Source organism: Pygoscelis adeliae, unplaced genomic scaffold (genome assembly GCF_000699105.1).
Source record: "Pygoscelis adeliae isolate BGI_AS28 unplaced genomic scaffold, ASM69910v1 Scaffold170, whole genome shotgun sequence".
Lineage (NCBI taxonomy): Eukaryota > Metazoa > Chordata > Aves > Sphenisciformes > Spheniscidae > Pygoscelis > Pygoscelis adeliae.
In genome coordinates this window covers 2,283,930-2,306,960 of record NW_008824002.1, presented here as the reverse complement: position 1 = coordinate 2,306,960, position 23,031 = coordinate 2,283,930, and the positions used below count along the sequence as shown (strand labels likewise).

At 36.3% G+C, this 23,031-nt stretch overlaps 1 protein-coding gene across 1 annotated transcript in view; it reads left to right on the top strand.

The window, feature by feature from the left end:
• RXFP1 (relaxin/insulin-like family peptide receptor 1) overlaps window positions 1-23,031 on the top strand; it is a 52,223-nt gene that overhangs the window by 5,755 nt on the left and 23,437 nt on the right. The window contains 2 exon segments of the mRNA XM_009325320.1: window positions 10,605-10,768; window positions 11,610-11,765. Of these exon segments, the coding sequence (XP_009323595.1) occupies window positions 10,605-10,768; window positions 11,610-11,765 (320 nt within the window).

The following is a 23,031-nucleotide window of genomic DNA, read 5'->3' as shown; positions in this document are numbered from 1 at the left end:
AGTCACCATCCCTGGAGGTATTTAAAAGATGTGTAGATGTGGTGCTTAGGGACATGGTGTAGTGGTGGACTTTGCAGTGCTAGGTTAATGGTTGGACTTGATGATCTTAAAGGTCTTTTTCCAACCTAAACGATTATATGATTCTATGACCTGGGAGAAGAGTCTTTTTCCCATCACAGACCTGACTGTCAGTGCTGTGCTGAATGTGGGGAAAAAGACACAGTGCTTGGAAAGGTGGTGGTGGTGACATTTTTTTACTTAGAAACATTTTTTTTTTTTTCCTGTTTTAGTTTCTTTTTCAGTTGCAATTAGAAAAAGAGATCTAAAAATAGGTGAGAGAGCAATAGACCAGCTCTACTTTGGAATCAGCTACTAAGAACAGCATCGTTTCATGAAACTTAAGTTCTGGCCACAACATAGTTAAAGCCAAAGTTTGTACTGTATGGAAAAAAAGGGACTATGTTAATTAATTTAAAAGGCATGTGATTGTAGGTCAAATGCCTTGATTAGTCTGGAGAAGTTAATAGTAATACAGTCGACAAAGATGATCTGCATTTTCAGAGGTTTACTCAAGAAGGCCCATCTACCATGAAAATAGACTCCCTGATGTCATTTTCTGGTCTTCAATTCCATGTTAAAACATGTGAATTAACCGTTATGTTGTCTTACCTAGGAACTATAGACACCGGTTTTCAGAAACTTTCATTCTTTTCTAGTATCCAAATAACACTGCAAGCCTCTAGTTCTTTTGGTATTTTCTTCATATTTCAAAACCTGTTATACAATAACATTTGTTTCGAAGTGTAATTCTCAGCTAATTCCTTTCAAATTCCTCCTGTGGCTGGTTTGAAAATATTTTCATTTAGAAATGCTTCTTTATCTTCGGTACAGATTTTCAGCATCATGCAGAAAGCATACAACCACTTTCTTCTTTCCAAATACATATCAGAAACGGTATTGAATAGTTGGGCTTTTTTACACTCCTAAGACTTATATGTCACATGAGGTTTTTCTTTTTCTTACTATGTTTTAGAAAAAAGATATTTTTAAATAAGTACTAATTATTTCTCTAGCATGCCTACCTATACATTTTTAGTTTTTATCACTATTTGATTTTATTTTCATTTTTTCTTTTTTAAATCTTTCATTTACATATTCACCACTTTCACATCATCTTTTAAACAGATTGGTTTCTTGCCCAAAGAAATACTTCTTGTATTTATGGATGTGCAGCTTTGGAGAATCTAACAGATATTTTTAATCAGTCAGTCATGTCAACAACTGTTTTAGGTACTGGGATATGATCTTGTAAGTTAGAAATATGTTATCCTGATATAACTGCCTTATTCAATCTATTAAAAAAAAAAAATGCAACCAGATTGTGATGTCTGGTAACACAAAAAAATTTAGGAATTAACTCTTCATTGAAATAAGGTATCATAACAAAAATTCTCCATTTTAGATGTGAAGTTTTAAGATTTACTCTCTGGACATGTCCAGCAGCATCCTGTACATTTTATGTAGGGAAGCATTGGGAGCTAAGAATATTTAATACATCTTCACTGGGTAGACTATAGGTAATTGTATAGGTCAAATAAAGTAAGGACCTTACAGTTAAAGGAAAAAAAAGGTACTGTCTTCAATATGATAGACAATAAAATTACACAGACACATTGACTTTAGATCATAAATGTCCTTTCGCATCCTGTTGTGTGTGACTCAAGATGTCTGTCAAAGCATTTAGCTATGTAACTTTCAAAGCCTTGGCAAAAGTTTTGTTCCAGCACTCTCTCTCTTCTCAGTTCCCTTTCCACCGTCGTGATACGGCTATCACAACAGCCTCTTACGATCCCCACTGAGGCTGGGGCTGTATTTTTCTAGTCACTCTTCTGCATGTCTTGCCCCGAAAAGCCCGCCATCTGAGTCAGCAAGTCAGATGTGGGGTGAACGGAGACCTGAGGGAAAGATGTCACAGGACCAGGGTGATGCAGCAGATCACTGCTGGAGCAAACCTCTCCTCCTCCCAGCCCTCCGTCCTGCCTCGTGTGTCACGCTAGAGATGGATCGTGATAGGACTACTCTAATTTAAGCTATGTTTCACAGAGCATGCTTTCACTCGTGTTGACAATGAGAAAACACTCTGTCAGGAACGGACATCATCATGTGTTGATTTAGCTGTAGTGGGGTCAAAAGGAAGAGAAGGAGGAGCTATAGAATATGTGGAGGTGAAATCCATCAGTAATCTATGCAAATGTATTGTTTAGCCAAACTGCATCTAAAATGGAGACAAACTTCTGAATGTAGTTTCTCATTATCTTTTCTAACTTGGTTGGGAAAAACTAATATTCAGATAACTTACACCTATGTGCTGCTAATGCAATATTTCTTTATGTACATTAATAATTGTATAAAATCTAAGAGTTATAATCTTAAAATCTATAAGTATTAATCTGCATGCACGTTTTTCTATAACCTGCAAAAGAAGAAATAAGCCATATGTCTCCAATCATGGTTCAACCAGCTAACATTATTCACTTTAAGAAAGTCAGAAATCCTATTAGCTTGAGATAATTTGTTTTATGGCACTTTAACTGAAGTGTCACAATTTATAGCAATGAGTTATGTTTAGTCATAGTAAAATATAGTAGAGATTGGAAAAATTGTGATTTTTAAATTGAACCAAATACATGAGTCAGAATCCAATAATAATGCATTTATTTAAGCACAGTGTCTGCACATTAATTTTTCACAAAATAGTCCCGTGAGCTCTTAGAGGACAAATTCTCTAAAATATTTCAAATTATTTTATTTCAAAACAGAACAAAGGATTCCATTTTTATAATACTTCAGGAGGGTGGAATCTCATAGATTTATAGGGCACAGCAACCTCCCAAATCTGAACTTGTCGTTCTATATTAAATTTAAATTCTTAATGGTTATAAATGGTTCTTAGTAACAAAAGTATGTGAATAAATAAAATGTATCAGATAATCCTGTCTCAGGCTCACCAAGAAATAATACTGGGTTTTTTGCTACAAAATGAATCTTAAGTGTGCTTCAGAGCTTCATTGTAAATTATGCTGGCTTAGTTCCATTGTAAGAACTATCATTAAAATCCTTTTAGCCTTTATTAAAGGCAAAATGAATGAAAAAAAAGGTTATGCTTCATATTTCAAATACTTTGAGTAGGACTCCCAAAACACTTTTTTCTGTTTCTCTCTCTGGAGTCTTAGATAGAAAAAGCTTGCCTGAGAGTATTTTACAAAGATTTATTTAAGATTGTGTTACCTGGGAGAAGAGGAAAAAATATTGTGGCTTCTGAAATTGTGGCTGATGTGCAGCTTGCTTCAGCAAGTAATTTCCCTGTTCGTTGCCTTTCTAATTTCATTCCCTATTTCATTGCAGCTTTCTCTTAGGGCTTTGCTACAAGTACTTTCTGTCTCATCTCCTGGATTTCTTTTTACTTCCATGCATGAATGCACATGTACACAAACTCCTCTCCTGTATACGATATTGTGTCATGAAAGTCACGTAAATCTGCCTTTTCTTTATGGAAACTTAAGAGACATATTACAAATGTCTGTTGTTTGTTAATTTAAATAATTTAGTTTTCGCTGATCAGTGTTTCACTTTTGCTTACTTTACACATGGCTGGCTGGGTTAACTTGTGCAAAGCAACACGTCTGAAGTGAACTTCTCAACAGTAATCTACTTACTGTCATGTATTTAAATTCAGAATGCTGGTTATCCAGATGAGGCGAATGATTGTTGCTTGAGGGATGCTAATTTATTGATAGCCAGCTGTCCTTGATCCTCTTGGCTAAAATACATTTTAAATTATTTGATTAATCAGATTTAAAAAAAAAAAAAATCATTAGCTTACTACTAAGCATGTTATGAGATAGGAAAATAAGTGTAAGATACATGGCAAATACTGCTACATAAGAAACTTTTTTCCCTGGGATTACAAAACATCAAAATTTTTTTTTCTTCTTTTATACATGTCTTTAAATCATTAACTCTTACAAATGCAGTGTTTCAAAGGAGGAAAGAATGATTATTTGAAACAGATTTCTTTTATCTCTGGGGGTCTAAGAGCCAGAGATAAAAGAGATAAGCACACTCAGTGGTTGTGAGGAAGATTTGGCTCCTGGGAGGGGCGTTTTCCTTGATTTTGATGGCTAACCATTGCTTTTCCGGGCCTTTCGGGTGGGATGGTACTGACAAGCACAGTGTATTTAACTAGTTTACATTGGTGCCTTCATTTTTGTTCTATATCTAACGTCACCTGAACAAAACCCTAGTGTTTCATGTGTCCAGCTTTAGACTTGATATTGCACCGCTGTGAAAAAGAAATTAGTGAAATCGAAGGAGTTACACCAATGCAAAACAACACTAGGGCGAAGGAAAGCCTACCTTGATGTATTTTCTATTGGAAATCATGTCAGAATACAGAGATAGAACTTATTTGTAAACAGAAATAATAGTCAGATATCATTTAAATTCTGTGTATTTGGGGAGAGGAAGAAAAGGGGAAGGGGAGTGACAGAAAGGTTTGGCTCTGCTCATTAATTTGTGTCTTTGTTAGACATTGTGCTGAACCCTTATCCTCTGGGAATGCCCTACAAAATTTGAGTTTCCGGACAAAATTCATTATACTACATATTGGGGCTTTTTCAAATAATATTATGTGCATCAGAATCTTTTTGTTCTAAGTTCTGTGTAAGCAGAACAAAAAGACAAATTAGTAAAAGGTGTAAGAGCCAAATCCTCTGGCAAGGTGCCACGTGACCAGTCTGAATTGCTCTACTGGCAGTTTCTGGCCCTGGAGCAGATTTATCTGGCAGTTATACAAAGAGGATCTTCCAGTACTATAGCTGGATTAATTAGACTGAATTATCTGTGGCATACCTGATAGCTAAGTTCAGTGATGTTGTTATGAGATTGGAGTCCATATTTTCAGAAAGATAGTACAAATTTTCTGCTTTGGAAAACACTTCTGAAATGCAAGCATTGTGAAACCCACAGCAAGACATAAAGGTACTATATGAAATTAAAATCCAAGATAATGACCAGATGGGCATGCAATATAGGCCATCATAATATATGCGTCTTTTGTGCTAAAATCCTTTGCGCTATATTGTGTTTAATGAAAGCAAACATTTTATATAGTCAGTCATAAACTTATGTGTGTAGTTCAAGTACTGCATATTCCTAGAATGACATCTAGTATGGTCTGCTAAAGATAAATGTGATGCAATAAAGCTGAAAATGTAATTCTGGTTGCAAGAGCAACAGCCAAAACATAAAAAAATGCTAGTGTTTTAGAAATAAAGCTGTTGCAACAATTTGGCACTCTGAATAAATGCCACTGTGTCACTTGCACCCAATAAAATCTAAAATTACAAACACAATGCATATGCTATACGGATATTTAGAAAATACTATAGACATGATGGCTGAACAATTAGCAAAGGAGGAGAGGAGCAAATTGCAGAAAAGGCAATGTAGTGATAACAGTTCAATTATATTCCTGTGGGGATCCTGTACAGATGTTTAAGTCTTTTAAGCCACTGATGCTTTTTCTCAAGGATTAATGCTAAAGTATCTATCGTCACTAGAGCAAGGTCTCTTTTGGTCTACAAGTTTTGCCCAAGGGGTTACTCCAAATGAGTACATTAACAGCATTACAGTTCAAGTGCATAAACTGGTTTTTTATTCTTGTATGCAACTAGAATCTATTTTCAATATGTCATTTATGGACAGTTTTTAAATGTTAATAAAAATAATTTTAATAGTACGGGATTCCCATTACGTATTCACAGAAATCACTAGAAAGCCTTTCCTAAAAGAAGTATCAGGTTTAGGAGAGTCTTTATAAAATTACATGCTGAAAAAAAAATGTCTTCCCACTGAAAAAGCTGTAATAAGTTAAGTAAAGGCATGCAAAAGTTAACGTTGTATTTCTATCCTGAAATACATGGGACTAACTTCATCCTAGTCTCTATCATAAATTGCTCCAAAATTCCCTTGTTTAGTGGGAAGAAGCTGAATAATTCACAACAAAACCAGGAAAATTAATGTAAGACTGAACTAAATATCATTCACTTCTAGATATTATTGTAATGGACAAATTCAGACACCAAATTATTTTTTAAAAAATAAGATCTTTTTAAGATGTCTTTTTTTTTTTTCTCCTGCAATTTGGTGATTCAAATGTTTCTGATCAGAGTTAGTCAACCACTTATCACTACTATTCTTTGTCAATCATTAATTAACCAGCTTTTAAGTTAAAGGAATTCATAATTATATACTTGTTTTATAGCCTTGTTCTGATGATTTATCTTTGAAAATAAAGATTACAGGCCTATGAGGTCTCCTCCTGTATATTACGCTAAAGGTTTTTCACAGCCAGTTCACATGCCCTTCAAATATCTTTCAGAAGAAGAGGAAATTTTTTAATCAATTGTCATCTTGAAGTATTCAGGCTAGCACAAAAGTGATGGGCAAAATCGATTTCAACTTTAATGTTTTCTTTGTTGACTCTTTTTTAGTTGAAGAAAACATTCCGTTTCAAAACAAGTATTTCAAATGAATATTTCCAGTCTTCTCTTGCTCTAGCCCATTTCCCACCTTGTCTAGAAGTGCAACAACTGAAATAAGTTATGGGAGGGTGGGAAAAGTCCTACCATTTGATAAATTTGCATTGATCTCTTTGAAAAACTTGGACTTTTGTAGGTAAAACAACTTTCCATCATAGTAAGTACAGGGTGGATTCATCAGTACCGTGGCCATTCCTTGGTCCTTGTCATCTAAGGACTCCTTTTTAAAAACAGTTGGATTTCCTCAGCGCCAGTACTTTTAAACTGATAACTTACTCCAAGTGAAGAAAAACATGTTAACTTATTTGGCTGATGGAATCTGAGAGTCATTTTAACTCCTGACAATGGGTCTTCATGCGATTCAAATTTTTGAAAATACAAAAATATTTTCCTGATATTATGATATGCCCTTATTTGAACCTGTATGCAATACAGTTGAGACTGGTGTGACTAGCAAGTACCAAGCAGTGAGTAACGCTGCTTTGATTAGTTTAATTTCTTATGACTCAGTCTAATCAGCACGGTATTGTTCCCATTACAGAGTTATATTCACTTGTTTTATGGAAGCTATGTGTAACTGTGTTACATTCGTGTTCTTCTAGTGCACATGTCCCTTATTTGGTTTCTCAAACAGTATTTGTGACCCAATCTCTGTTTTCAAAATTTTGTGCCATTTTTCAAAGAATGCACAAAAACAGTGAGCTTCATGAATCAATTTAGTTGGAAGGAAAGCCATGTTCTCCTGGGAATATATTGTTCTTGGCTTTCCCAAATGCGTTCCCTCTTTTGATTTCATTTTATGAGAGCTTAAAGAGGGGTTGTAATGTTCTTTCCCCAGTGATTCTCCAGGTCTGGACAACCTTAAAAGATGTATGACATGAATTCTTGTTTTCTTTTTGAAAGTTTGAGAGGAATTGGGGGACAGAGGGGGACCCTAAGTTACATGATAGTCAGAAATATTTAATTTACAGAATCATGAATGTGCACTACTGGTAGAACCTTATTCTGTATTGAGAAGGCAAATGTCTTGTCAGAAAGGTGCTTATGGTTTTGCCATTTGTACTGATACTAATTCACCTATTTCTTTTCTATTTTTTCTAGAAACATTGCAAATATTTTAATATTTACTCTGATCATTATGAGAAAAAAGTTTTGCTGGTACAGTATAGCTGAAATGTGTGAAATTTTCTCTATGTCACCAGAAGGCAGGAGATAATTTTCTGCATGAGGTATACAAAGAAGAGATCTTTTTACCTGGAGTATCTGTAAAAGCAAACCTTCTGATCTAATCAAGTCTTTCACAGATTTATACTTTTCATCTTCATAATTGAGACCTAAACAAATCTGTCCTAAGTTCCACCTTTTCTCTAGTTTCTACCTTTGTAGCTAAATTCTTTATACACAGTTTAAAAATTTTTAGTCTTCCTTTATCTATCCATCTACATTTGCCATATCTCTGAAGGACATCAGGCTTTTTTCTGTTGACCGTGTAAGTTAACAATATCGACCCAAACTTACTCATTATAAAACACAGATAATTTATATTAATCAAGCCATATTAGGGTTCAAGTTGATTGTTTATCTGGTTTGCTGATGGTACTTCTTTTGTGTCATAGGAGATCTCATGTTTTTACAATGCTAGTCTGGCAGTAAGAAGCAAAGCTGAGATGTTCTATCCTGGATGAACTGTGAATGAGAACCTATTAAACAATAAAGCTTGATACGCATATGGAACAGAGACATAATCTATGGATTAATAAAAGGAGTACAAAATAACATTTTTCTTTTTCTTGATTTAACACCAATGTGAAACAGCCAGTGACATGATGTGATGAAATAACCATTAATCAATATTTTTTAGAGCTATTCTATGAGGATGTTTAGCTGCTAAAAAAAATGGACAATGAAAAAAGATACTAGAAGAGTGGTTCAATGTTTTCAGAGTGGAAAATCAATAACAGGCAGAAAAGTCGACACCTTTAATACTGCATCACAAAGATAGCATGATAGATCATTATCTTGGCATGATAAACTCCAGTGTCAGTAAAGTTTGTATTTGCAAAATAAGAAGGATAGTTTTTTGTCGCTGTTGTTGCAGTGCTATCTTTATCCATTTTGCTCACATAGACACCGTTTTAATTTCCTTAATTCAAAAGAGAATTGTTTGAATATTATCTAGCATTTTGCAATGGATTTTACTGTCTTATCTCCCGTTTATCTTTGTCAGCTTTGCCAAATATTTCCTGAGAGGGTTAGGGGGTTTTCCATTCATAAATCTCCTGCAATCTGCAGGGTCCAAACTTCTGTCTTTTTTTGCATAAACAAAGTGATGTTAACAAGTCAATGGACAAAGACCAGTGCTTTCAATGATTTGACTAGGATGAAGTTGTTAAGTGTGATGCCTTGCTATCTTCTTTCCCAGGCAGATATTTACATGCCAGGGTAACCCAACATAGCACAAAATGAGTAATGCAGAGATTCAGAATAGATATCACCAAGGCTATAAATTTACAGAGAATTCAAAACATTAAACACAGTGAGGGATTATGTACTCTTTCACAAAGAATGATTTCTAAACTGTGACAGTAAATTAATTAATTAGTTCAGGGATTAATACTGTTTGACTAGTTAATAATAATCTCTGGAAAATGCTATGAAAATCCATTGAATGGTACTGTGAGAAGATAAGTGCCATCACTTGAAACTTAAACTGCATGGAGATCAGCCCCTTTAAGCACAAAGTTCAACTCAGTCTGAATATGTCTCCAGTGCGTAGGGTAAAAGGCTTGACAAAATGTAAGGGGTTGTTTGGTGGTTTGGGTTTTTTTTATTTATTTATGTTTAATTTTTCCATATTGTTGTCTTTTACCAGGTGTTTCAGTAGTTACCCAGATTGTGACAGATAACTGCATTGAAGGGAGCCTCAGTTGCCTGTGACTTCTATCTTTTTGCAGCAAGAGACTTTAGACACTAAGTACTACACATATTCTGTTTGCTTAACACTATGCCTCCATAAGATTTTTTTGCTGCTTCTTTTTGGGTGGAACAGGTTAAACATAATGTTCTGCATACAAGCGCAGAACAGCAGAGAGGTTTATGAACAATATGCAAGTGTGAATTCACCCTGGGGTTAGAATATAGCCTTATTTTTGGTACCTATACATAAGAGGGATAAGGAACTAAGGCAAAAGTCTCTTTGAGCAATTGCATAAGTTATACAGGTGTGGATCAACTTTTCAAAATCGTACGGTGATTGTTAGCTGGAATATATGACTTCCTATGCAGGACACTGCTGACAGCAAAGATAATTCTGTGCATATGGGAATAACAGAATATTTATCTCAATTTCCTCCAGATACTGCTCCTACATTTCAATTTTCCACAGTTGTAAACATTGTTAAAGGTTTAACACGTTAAAGTTCTTCCAGAAGAGATTTCTTATGAATCTGAAGTACTTGATTCAATTTCAGGTGATTCCCTTAGTCCAGGAGAAAAATGAGGACAAAAATCAGATGTTGTGTAATAACATATTCCTTGTTAATCTCAGAAAGTTGCGTAAAAGATTTATACTTTGTCTTATGAAAATACCCCCAAAAAAATAGTTGCATATTTTAGAAGTGGCAATTTACTATCTGAACAAGCATCACATCACAGTTAATGTAAGTTTGTATAGAGTATTTCAAGTGCTCTAAGACAGCAATGAAACTTAAAATATAATATGTATTGGAATTTTTATCTTTTTTTTTTGTGACAGCATCCACTAAGTCAAATGCTAGCTATAATGAGGAAGTGATACTCCTTTCTGAAAGTACTTCAAAAATTAAATTAGCAGGCCCTTGCAGAATGGTACTTCACTAGGTAGGCTTACTGAAGCTTTGGGAGCACAAAGAGCACTAGGGAACATTCTGTGCTGCTGATGCTTTTCTCCATTTCCAAGATATCGGAGACTGAACAAATTTCATTCTAGAGTAATTTAAAATCCTCTCCATTATATGCTCCCAGCAAGAAGTTGAACTTGTACGACAAGAAATCTGAGTTGGCAACCTGCAATCCATTACAAAAACAGCAGATCAGTTGCACTTACCCTGGAAAAAGTTGTGGTGGCAGAATTTGTCCCTCAGGTGCACTGGAGGGACTGGTAAGGCATCACGCACCTGTAAACGTGGGTAACTGGAGCTGCTGTAGTTCAGAGAACTGAGGAACAAAGGACAGGTAGAGTCCTCCAGCTGCCCTGGCTATCCCTCGTCAGCATCCCTCTACCTTTCCCCTCAGCACTGCTTAAGTGAAGTCTCTGTATTCTGTGAAATTGCTTCCTATAAAGCATGGGCTTAGCAGAACAGCATCTGTTCAGACTAATAGATTCCGAACAATATCTCAAAGTTTTTTTGGACCAGGCTGACAACTCTTCCAAAGGATTCATAATGGCATCTTTATGTCATCTTACTCATTCTTCAGCAAAACTGCGTCACAGATTTGACCTTACTTTCCTTGTTCTTTGATCCTTGATCAGTTTACATTTAGTAATTTCTTTAAAATTAGAATACATTTAAAAATATATAATTCTGACTTTGTATAAAAGGTCTTATCTATCTGGGTCTGAAATTTCAGCACAAATTAATATAATCCATATCTGCATAACTTATCTGGTATGTTGTTATAAAAAATTAATTCCTAGTGCAAAGTGAAACAATCCTTTTAAATAGTGGCCTTAGGTCATTTGTCTTGTATGATTAGCATTTCCATCTTATTACTAGGATGCGTGGGGAGGAATTACCTGGTTACTTTATATCAAAGCAAATTTTAATTAACTGACGATAGAAATGTTTTTTGCCAAGTTAACAAGTACTTAATATACTATTGTAATTGCATGTCCAATGAACTAATATATATTTATGCTTTATATTTGCATTCAAATGCAAATGAGTATTTATAAAAACATAATCTCAAAGTTCTTTAAGCGTTAAGAGCACATCTAAAAGTAAGCATATTCTTTCTGTTTCTATTTAGTCATCCATGACTCTTTGGAAGATCATGTTTCTGGAGTTGGGGTCAGGTGCCCCCTGGGCTACTTTCCGTGTGGCAATATCACAAAGTGTTTGCCCCAACAACTTCACTGTAACGGTGAGGATGACTGCGGGAATCGGGCCGACGAAGACAACTGTGGTACGTGGTTGAGACTTCTCTTTGTGTCTAGCACCTGCAGTCACTGAAACCCATGCAGTTCTCGCACTAAATGGAGAGCTGCAGAGTGTTAGGAATAAGAAAGTTACACGTTTTGCAGAGGATAGAGCAGGTCTTTGGTTTAGCTAATAGAGCCACCCAACAAGCCATTTGCTAGGAAAGAAGGAAGGACCACATTTTTGTTTGTGTATGGTATCAGTTTATCCAATTTTATCCCTGCTTTGAACTTGTTTGCATGTGTCATCTTGATGTGTACAAATGGACATACGTGATCTAGCAAAGATCTCTGCTGAGGAGAGGTAGATGTATGCACTAACAGAGTTTATATAAAGCTTAATGTGACTTTTAAAGCTGGCTGGGAAACATAATTTAGAAGAATTTTCAAGGTTTTTCAGAAATTGTTCATGTCCTAATTTGGGAGAAAAACCCTGACACTGCGAGTGTGCTGTGCAAGCTGCGCTGCTACGAGGCTTTCGGGTTTGGAAATGTCAAAATTTCAGGGAATACACAGTCAGAGCACTGCTGCCTGTTGTTGTGATCCTTGTCACTCCTGGCTCCAACAGATGGTAGCCATGAACTTGACTTGGTTTGTAGGCTTTTCCCCTGCTGCAAACTGAGTAGGGCCAGGGCACAGGTTTTGCACTGGCACTTACCTGTCCACGCTGCTTATTTGCAAGCATGGCCCCGGCACAGCTTTAGTCTGTGCTGAGCAGCATCTTTCACGCAGTGCCTGGACACAGCTCAGAGGGTGGCACAGAACTGGGATAGTCTGGGAAACGCCTCCCTATATTTTGTGAGGAGAGAGCTTAGCCATTTGTTTGTGAGCTATGACCACAGAGAGATAAAATCGGCCCTAGCGCATTTTATTTACTGGTATTGTTGGCTTACTAACAGCCTGGATAGTTTCAGAGTTACTCTCCAGAGCTGCTGATCCATGGCAGATGGGGAAACTAGACTTCCTATTCCTTAGTAGCTTGCCTGTAACCATGGAGGGCAGCCAGATACATGGTGCCCTGCCTCGCATGCTGCCTCCATCTCCCCAGAGCCAAGCAAGTGAACTGATTGCCTGTCCCAGCCAGGCATGTCATCATCAGAGCTAGGCGGGGGGTTGGGGGTGGGGTTTTTTAAAATATGAAGTGAAACTTCCAAGCTATGTATACTGAAAGAAATTTTCTGAAAAAAATTTCAAACAAAATATGGTAAAGGTATTTTTCACAAGTGTTCTCAGCAAAGTCAATGAGGTTTTGAAAATAGTTGTTCTCATTGTATATCTGTAAAGCTGATTTTTGTACCTATGTGTACTATCTTATTCTTATACCTATCAAATTTCAGCATCTTACTCTATATGAAAGCGACTTTTCATTCTAATCCCATCTAATGGACCTGCAGCTTTTTCTAGTTTTGTGTCACTTGCTGATGCCATAAACATACTTTCCATGGCCAGTAATCAAAATCCTGAACAAAACTGGCTCTTGTTCTATTCTTCTTCTGTAATTATCTTGCCCTACAGTGGCAGAAATTGCTGATGGTGGTGCCCTCTTAAGTTCTCTAACTTCTTAACGTAAGTCCAAGCACCATAAACAGTTGGTTTATACATGTTTCATTTCTGTATAGTACCAGAAAATCTATTGTGCAAGGACTTGCTGAAAGTGTACAGCTTAAACAAATGGCAATTAGGATATACACAGTTTTGTAATGGGATATACAATACAATATAACCTGCAAGACAATTCAGCCGTGATATTGAATCCTCTTCTGGGTATAGTAATTGAAGAATGAGTTAGCTTCAACTTCTGAAAGCCTAAATTACAAAAGACGAGGAGTCGTATTGACTTACTGGGAAACCTACGCTATTAGTGTTTTTCTCATATCTTTACCCCATATTCTCATTCAGAAATGCATGCCATGTATAACACATTAAGGTCATATTCATCAGTAATTTTTTCTCAAAAAAAAAACTGGTGTTGCAGTCAAACTTCGTTGTTAGAATAAAGGAAGAGTTACTTCCCTCCCTGAGAATATGGAATGCCCTTATGAGTTTTTCTGCAACGCCCCTACACTGTAGTAAGTGTGGGGATCTTTGTGGGATAGCTCTGTTTTGTGATGATTTGTCTTGCTTAAAATCCAAGAAAGGAAGCCTCATTGATTAGCTCCCAAGATAAAGAAACTATATGGCTTTTTTTTTTTTTTTTGCTGCAGTTTCCCAGGACCACTTTAGTATGCCTGCCTTATGCCAGCAGTTATAACTGGTTCCTTCTACACATTTTTTAAATTTGCGACTAGTTTTCAGTCAAAGTCATTGCTCCTGGTTACAGAAAAGCAATTCAAAATGAAATCATTCCAGTGTGGTAATTGGTTCATGCAGTACCACTGGAAAATTTAATCTTATCCACAAGGTACTCTTAATTAAGTAGCTCAATTTTTAAATTCTTGCACACTTTCATCTTGCATAAATTTGAATAAGAGCTTTGATGCGACCAGTCTACAATATTCAACCCAACAAGTGTGGGGAGGGAAAAAAAATCAGTGTAGACCCTCAAAGGAATTCAGAAATGCTTTTTTTTTTTTTTTTTTAATGCATGTATCTCAAACGCAGCTAGGTAAAGCAATGGCTTTACTAACAATTTCTTCAGTAATGATAAAGCACTATCTTAAGCCTACAGAAAAATGTTATAGTGAAGACTTGCATATATCTTATGTACAAACCAGTATTATAACATAAGGAAACCCAAAGCAAAAATCTGTCATGGACAGTAGTTCTTTCTGTGATAGAAAGGACAATACTGATGAAGAAGAAAAGGAAAAAATCCCACTTCTTTTGAATACCGTAATACTGCTGTTTGAAAAAAAAAACAGGTACTCATGATAAGAGTTCAATACAAGCCCCTAAGTGTGCTGAATATTAACAGCAACTGCAATTACTGAAATAACACTTTTAAGAAACATCAGTGAATGAAGAAAGCAGAGAAACAACTAGCATAAAAAGCACACGTAGGTCTTCCAAGAGAGTTACTTTGTAAAAGTCTTTAAATGCCCTTGAAACAAAAAGTAAGAGGCATCAGTGCAAAAGAGAGCGTGATAGGAGCCTCTGAAAATACTGAAACTAGTCACTCCAAGGATCTTGTAGCAATTCTGTCCCTTTCCTCTTTTAATGAGTAAAGTTCTCTCTTTCCCCACTTCATTCCTATAGAGATATTTATTGTTGTAATCTTTGAGATTTGCAGAATTAGTCCTATTTCATGCACTGCATGCCCAGTAACAGCAAAGCATGATTATAAATATTTGAAACTAAACCGAATCCTCACTGAGAGATGTGTTTTCAGATGTGCTGTACTCGCCATTCACATCCAACCCAGGCACGTAAAGATTGGCTTCACGGTGTCTTCTTCAAATCTACTTCCTCTTTCGCTTCCACCATGCTCTCCATGTCCGAATAATAAACACAAAACTAAGGCCCAGAGAAGTAAAATGACCTGATATTAGGATCCTAGGCAGAGTTGGGAACAGACCCTGGGTCTCAGGCTGCTGTGTTAGTGCTTAACCTCAGGGTGTGGGCATCCTGCTGGCCAGCTCAACTTCAGGATTTCTTCCACTTCTGGAAAGGGGTGAATTGTAGCCGATATGTCACAGTAGAGTGAAGCCACTTGTCTTTTAAAGCTCGCATGCCTTTGTCACCTAGTTGGGTTTCCAAAACCAATAAAATACTGCGTGTGATATCCTGATGGGGAAGAGCTTGAGGCCGTGTAGTAAACTGCAATAAGAGGAGGAGGCTAGCAATTTCTCACGCCCAAAGTGATGGGAGGCTCTTTTTGAACTATCACTAGATAACCTTAAATGTGCATGGAAAATACAATCTTACCTTTTGAACTTGAAAACATAGTCCATCAAGTAGAAGTGGGTGTCTGCAAATTTGTCATGAATATGATATTTTTAAATAAAAATGATTTATTTAAAGTTTCATAATTTGTCATAAAAGCTTATGGTTTTGAGGACTTTCCTTTTTTATGTTTGAGTATGGCAGCAAATTTTTCTCTGCTGTTCTGCCCTGTGCTCATCTTTTCTGAAGCACCGAGTTCTTAAAAAGGCCAAGTGGATTGTTAAGCAGTTTAGCCTGTATCACATGTTTCACTTGGAGTTATTTTTGTATCTGTTAGCAAAACCCAAAATGTGTGTGGGGAAAAAAAATTGCAATTCCAGCATCCTTCTGTGCCCAAGCTTGATTAAAGCTCAAGTTGGCAAAGCCAAGCGAGTTTGACAGTATTTTGTCCTACTGAGACTATGTTTGATTTCAAACACGATGGCCTCAGCCTGATTTTCCAGGGAAGAGCTTTTCCTGTTTATTTACAGCTGTAAGACTTGATTCTGTGGCTACTTGATGTTTATAGATGGGAGGTTAGAACATTTGTTTACTTCATTGCTTTTTTAAATGTGAGCAGGAAGGATAAATACTGAGCATAATCACAAATTCTGCTCACCTAATGCTATGGCAGTGTTGACATGGGAATTGTTCCTAAAACAGGTAAAGAATATTTCTTACATCGAAGACATTATTGCTGCAATGTTACTGTTAATGTTTTTTAAACACTCTCTAAGCAAAGCCCTTTGAAGCCCAATAGCATAGTAAAAGTGCCAAGTACGTATTCCCAAGTACATATTCATGGAAAGAAGTATTTTGGAATCTCTGCTTTGACAGTGATGCTTAATGATAAACAAAACAAAATTAAAACTAACAACAGTACATAAAAACAACAGTTGATTAATGCAAAACAGAAGTAACAGAACAACAGTATTTGTGATGTAGCTTTTCACTGAGTCCACATGTTTTATTATCTTAAAGTGCCTGTTTTTTAGATGAACAAATTCTGACAGATGTGACAAATTGCAAAAACACATGAAAAGTTAAATCATAACATAAATGTACTCTACAAATTTGGACAGAAGACAAGTAACATTGCCAGTAATCATCTATGGATATTTTTTTTTTCAAAACAGCAACTCTCTGAGTAGCTTTAGACAAAAAAATAATTCTTTAATCTGCTCCCTAATTAAGTATTTACATTTTAGAACTCACACATAAGCACTTGATATTTTCTTTTTTAAAGTTCTCTGATCTGTCATCTACTTAGAGGGCTGAATGAGCAAACTTTTGTCCTAGATAAGGGTCAGCTTTCTCTGAATAAAATTTTCCTACTATTACATGCAGTGATAAAAGTGTAATCTTATCAGTCTAACAACTTTTGTGTAATTATCTCTTCTAGATACATCACTGGGTCAGTTATCATTTTGTAGTCATATCATGCTAATTACAAAGTGCTGCAAAAATTCTCAATGCAGTTAAATTCTAAATCACTGAGAGATTGAATATTTGTTTTTCCTATGTGATCTTCTAAGATCTTTGTTGCAACTGACCCTAATATTCCAGCCATTCTGCTGGATAGTTGGCATGATTTGTTCATCGTAACTGTAAATTAGCTGTGATGCTAATATGACACCAGTTCTTGAGGAGAAGCCTCCCGTAAATTGCAGTGTAGCTTACCTCAGGTTTCTTGCTCCAAAAGCGTCCATCAGCTCTTGAATTTAGTTTGGTACAAAGTTGTAAATGGAGAAATATAGAAACATAATCATATCTCAAAAGGTACTGCGCTTTTCTCCTTTCAGGGGAAACTCTGGACTTTACATCCTACCTGGCCAATTTGAAAGCATATTTTATGATATGTCTTGAAGTCTAAGATTAAGCCCGACTGCTTTGTCTCCGATATATTTAGCACTGTGTGTCAGCATCCTGTAGTTACAGATTCTGAAAATCCCTTGGATGTAAAGTACAGGTGCACTCATTTCTTTATAAATAGTCCTGCTTTCAGATTTAAAAGTTTTTCCTAACTCCTATTAGGGTTTGATAGTACCAAAACGTGCAGTCAAAATCTATGTAGTTATTGGATTTATGATGTTCTGTTCTAATTTAAAATGCAAACAATAAGACCGCTATAAAATCTTCAGTCACACCACCTGGGTTTTTGACCACAACATGTCTTATGAAGCAAGGCTGAGCCTGGTGAGAACTGACCTGGACTGACTCCACTAAAATCAATGGAAAGGCTCCCACTGTCTTCAGTGAGCAAAGAATCATAACTTACCTAAATTAGGAGACTAATAAAAAGCTCAGATGTTTCAAAAACACTATGTTTGTGACTCATGTGCTAGCCTTCCTAAATAGTACTGGATAAGACTGTTTGGAAGCACTGTGCTAGCAGTGATTTTTTGTTTCTTGTTTTTTGTTTTTTTTTTCTCTAGAGGAGATGAAGAAATCTAGGTTGTGATCTCCTGCAACTTGTCACAGAAACAGGCAACATAAAATACAGTATCTTCCCATGCAGTCTGTGATATATAACTCTCATAAATAAATGCCTTAATTCTTCTTTTCTTAAACTTAATTGGGAATTGAGTAGATATGGTTCACTCTCTGTTTAAAATTAGGGTTACTGTCGTTTCACACTACTGAATAGTTCTAATGCTCCATGTCAGAACTGGTTGTTGAAATAGATTCTTCATTTATTACCAGTAAATCTCTAGAGGAAATGGTTATGTGCAAATAACACAGGTATAAGTTGTATTTAGAATAAAAAGTATTTTAGCATAAGAATTGTTAAAAATGCCAACACTTCAGAATTCTTATTAATTTCAAAATCAAAATCATGTGCATTGGGCCTAATCACTTGCACTGCTGTAGGCAGGATTGTTGCACCCTGAATGGGACATTAAAAAACCAGTGACTACTGTTATGTATTTGACTACCACTCTACTTATGTGCAATAATAAAAGCGGAATGGAAAGAACACCACCCTAGGGTGTTTAATTTTATCTTTTTTCATAAGCAGCATCTTTAATTATGTAGTAGTTAATGGAACAAAGTAGCCTGAGCTATTTTGAGAGCACAAGTTTCCTCAGTGTTTAGAAATTTGGCTCCTGGACAATTTTGCTGATAGTTCTGCAAAACTGTTTTTTTGGCAGTTAGGCAATGGTTGTAGTGTGTCTGCATTTGTTTTTTAATCACAGTGTCATAGCCACATTTTTCCAGTCCAGTGAAGCAAGAACAGGCATGCAGATTTAATTAAAGATGTTTCTGACTCTCCGGAGGAGTTCTTCACCGGCTAAATGTATTTACCATTGTGTTCCTCCCAGGCCTAAGAGGTCTCCGAACAAAAGGCAGCATTCAGGTCCCCAGATGTAAAGTTCTCTTATAGATGTTCGTTAAGCTCTGTCTAGCTCATAGGCTGGAAATCACAGACAGAGGTTTCTGAAAGAACTGGGGCAGGGAGCGGCTGTTTGAAGTCTTGCACCTATTTACCTCTAAAAGCACAGGCCTCATCTGTTACTGGGTGCCATGCAGTCATCGGGTGACTGGCTTGCCTTATTAAATAAGTTATAACATACTACCTCTTTTTTAAAAGGGCCTATAAAATTCAACAGGATGAAAGTAATAACAATCTATATAGATGACATGCTGTTTTCATATGTGTTTCTTTGAAGGTCTATAAACTTACAGAGAATTATTGCAGTTCTGTAGATTTATTAAATCATCTTCTAGATTTCCATAGCAGAAATCTAAATTTCTATGGGATGTTTCAAAACATCTATACAAAAGATACATGTTTTAATATTACAAGATTGCTCATAAGGGATGAGAAATTTCAGAGGGTCTGAGTTTTCCATTTTTGCCTCAGCACATTGCAGAAGAGCTTGATGACTTTATATTTCAAATTAATACTAATAATGAATAATGTTACAGTTGGTCTCACCTTTTCTTGACATGGCATTTTTTTCCATCATACTTAAAATGAGATTTAAATGTATGAGAGACAATTCGGTTTTGAGCCCTAGATAGTAAATTCTGTTTATGAAGCAAAAATGAAAACATTTGGAAGTCAGCAGCATGCTCAAAATATAGCAAATACTTGGCAAAAGATCAGGTTTTCAAGCTTCACATGGAAATTTTTCATATATGGCCAAATTTCATTCCCACTGTCGTTGCCATTCATCCACAGTATATGGCACTGAAATAATCAGGTTTACACTGTTGTGCAAATATCAGCAAATTGAATAGCTTTGCTGAAGTTCTGGAGGCTTTTAATCAATTTCATTATTGAAATCTTTAAATATTGTTGATAACTAAGAGGAACTTCTACATTTCACCAGACTTTTGTCTCTTCTGGTCTCCACTGTAGTGGCTTACTGCTAAAGGAACTTTCAAGCAACACAGGATTTTATAGATGTATTCATGCTATTAGCTTATTTTAATTTACTCTGTCACATTTATTTAATAAATTGTAAATACTTTGAGAAAAACAATAGAAAATTGGATTAATCTATATAGATTAAAAGTATTGTTATACAGACTGGAAACTCCCCTATACAAATGTTTCACAGGAATAAAGCTACAATATTGAGAAGATATTTATCTTCTGGAAATTTGAGCCTGCCTATTTTCTTAAAAGTTGCACTGGATTAACTAAGTTCTTTTAAAATCAAGGATAAACTTGTGTAAGCGTGTAATCTAGCTCATTCAGAGAAGTGTAAACCTTATTTGAATTGATTTAATTCCTGTCTGTTTTTCTGTGATTGCGTTGTCACGTATAAGTAGGCAAGCTATATTTAAGGTAATCAGCCGGCACAGGAAGCAGTCAGTGTGCAGTGACACACAGTTTGGTGGGGGGTAAGTTGCCTTTGCCTTGACTGGTAGGTGTCCAGTTTATAGGTTCTTCTTTTTTTGCGCTTGGGGATCTAAATTGGGGCTGTGAAATTCACTCCCAGAGTTGAATGCTCCAGGCACTGCAACACTCCTCTTTGTAAAATCTGTGTGGTTTTGGTCGTACTGTAAGTTATTAGGCTGTATCAGTATGCCCCAACACCGTGGAAAAGGGCAATTATATTCCTTCATCTGTAAACATTTCAAAAGGAATTGCTTCTTGTCTGGAGGATACAGGTTTTCCTTGTTGTACTAAAAGATATCTTTGTGAAAAGCCTGAAGTAATTTCTTACAGCAAGAGAAAGTACATTTGAACAACTGGCAGAAAGAAATATGTCCCTGGGTTATGACCACCAACAGCAAAGGCAAAATCAAAGGGTGACACAGTGTCTCTTTAGAGTGCTTATGTATTTAACTGATAGTATTTCTCTGCATAATAACCCATGACGACATGGCTGAGAGAAGGGGAAAGTCATGTAGATAACGTCCTTTTCATAAGCTCCAACCTAAATAAGAGAGGTATCTTTAATTGAGTAAAGCTGATATTTTCTTGGATCTGTCACTGAGCAGATTATTCAAATCTGTAGTTTGTCAGGATTAACATACTCTCTCTCGTTCTCTTTTCCATCAGAAATGGTAATTGACAACATTTCGCAAGGAACAGTGTATTAATCAGTAGTCAGATAAATCCCATTTACAATTACTTATTTTGCTTATCCCACGTAGGGGAAGATTTGCTGATGCCTTGTTTTCTCAGATCTCATTTTTACTGAAGTGCAGCCAACATAATCTATTTTAGAACTGGCTCAGGAAAAAGTAATTTCTCATCTGAGCTGTACTCCCCCAAATGATAGATTTGGGATTTCAAGACCGATACTCTTACCGGTCATTTCTTAAAGTGTTTGGAGAACCTCATCGCGACAGAGGTAAACAGGTCACAAACTGACCATATAAACTCTAAACGATCACAAAGTGATTTACAGTTCTGGCGGTGAGCGCTTCACCAAACGGTTGTACTAAATATAGTTATTTGCACAGTACATTCTTCTGGGATTCGACAAAACAGTTTGTATAAAATAAAGACTGTCCCAGGCTTGGGCACAAAACTTGGCCCAAAGCAAACATTTCTGAAGGTCAGAAAACTTTGAATAACTTGTTTTGTTATATTCAGATATGCCTTTGTATTTCTAGTAGAAGGCAGGAAAATCAATGCCATGAGAAAAGCCTGTTATTTCAAATGAACTGACCAGAAACTCCTGACAACTGGAATGCTTCCAGTACAAAATAGTCTGTCTTCTCCCTTCTCTGTGCTTTTTTTTCCCCTTCTCTTTTATGGCCACCCAATAACACACAGCTGCCTCTCAACTTCCTTGAAAACGCTGGTGAACTTCCCCTTCATAGTGAACTGCTCCCTCATTCCCATTAGTGTAGGAGGCACTGCTCGTGCTTTTTCTCTGCAGCTGTGAAGCAGTGGTGGTCACCTCCTGTACATGTTTTGTCACATGGCAAAGCACTTTAAAAATACTGAAAGGTGGAATAAAATCTCATCTATCCACCCTTTAGTGTCAGAACCAGGGAAATGCAGAAAAATGATACTTTATATGTTCATTGGCTTACAGGAGGATTAGAATTTATGACTTTTAACTATATATTCAGAGTATGCAGATAAGTGGTTAGTTGTCCAAAAGTTTCTATGAATGTAATTATGAATTAGAAAGTCCAGAAATATTTTGAGTCGGTATTACTGACTGCAAAATATTTATTTGGTATGATTATACTCCAAGAATAATCTCATTTTTAATACATCTTTACAAATTTCTGTTTAAAAACCCTGAATGAAAGATTCCTTTCTTCTTAAATCTCACCTCCTCTACATACATTGTATTCCCACTAGGTTCTTCAGGTCCCAGTTGCTGAGTCCAGTTTTGCAAATGAAAGTCAATGGATGTGCTCCAGTTAAATATTCAGAAATAGTGACAGGGGAAACCTCATTACAACCCTAACTACAGGGCAGTAGGTTTATAAGGCGCTCACCACTTGGCAAAGGATCTGTTCTCATCACTTCGTCAATTATGTATTCCATGTTGCAGTTTTGTGAGCTGGTCCTAAAACTGAACTTCTGCTGAGCATTTAAAACAGGCAGGAGCAGTATTTCCAAAAGTTTGCGAACACCTTTCATTTTGTCCAAAATGCATTAGGCTGCTTCTGAGTATCAGCTTAGTGATCTAACCTGGCAAAACTGCTAATGAATCAGAGCATACCAGGTGCTCTCGAGAAAGTTAGTAAAATGTGCTTAAATGCCTTCTCTGGGTGGGAAACTGGCATTCTTGCAGGACATAAAGTAATTCACGTGATTTTTTGAGTAAAGAAGGCTACTTAGACCATGGGACTCGCTTTGAGAAACCTGGTCTACTGGGGGCTGACAGGGTCCCTCTGTCAGAGAAGGGGAAGAGCATCTTCAGTCATAGGCTTGCCAAGCTGGTGAAGAGGGCTTTAAACTAAAGT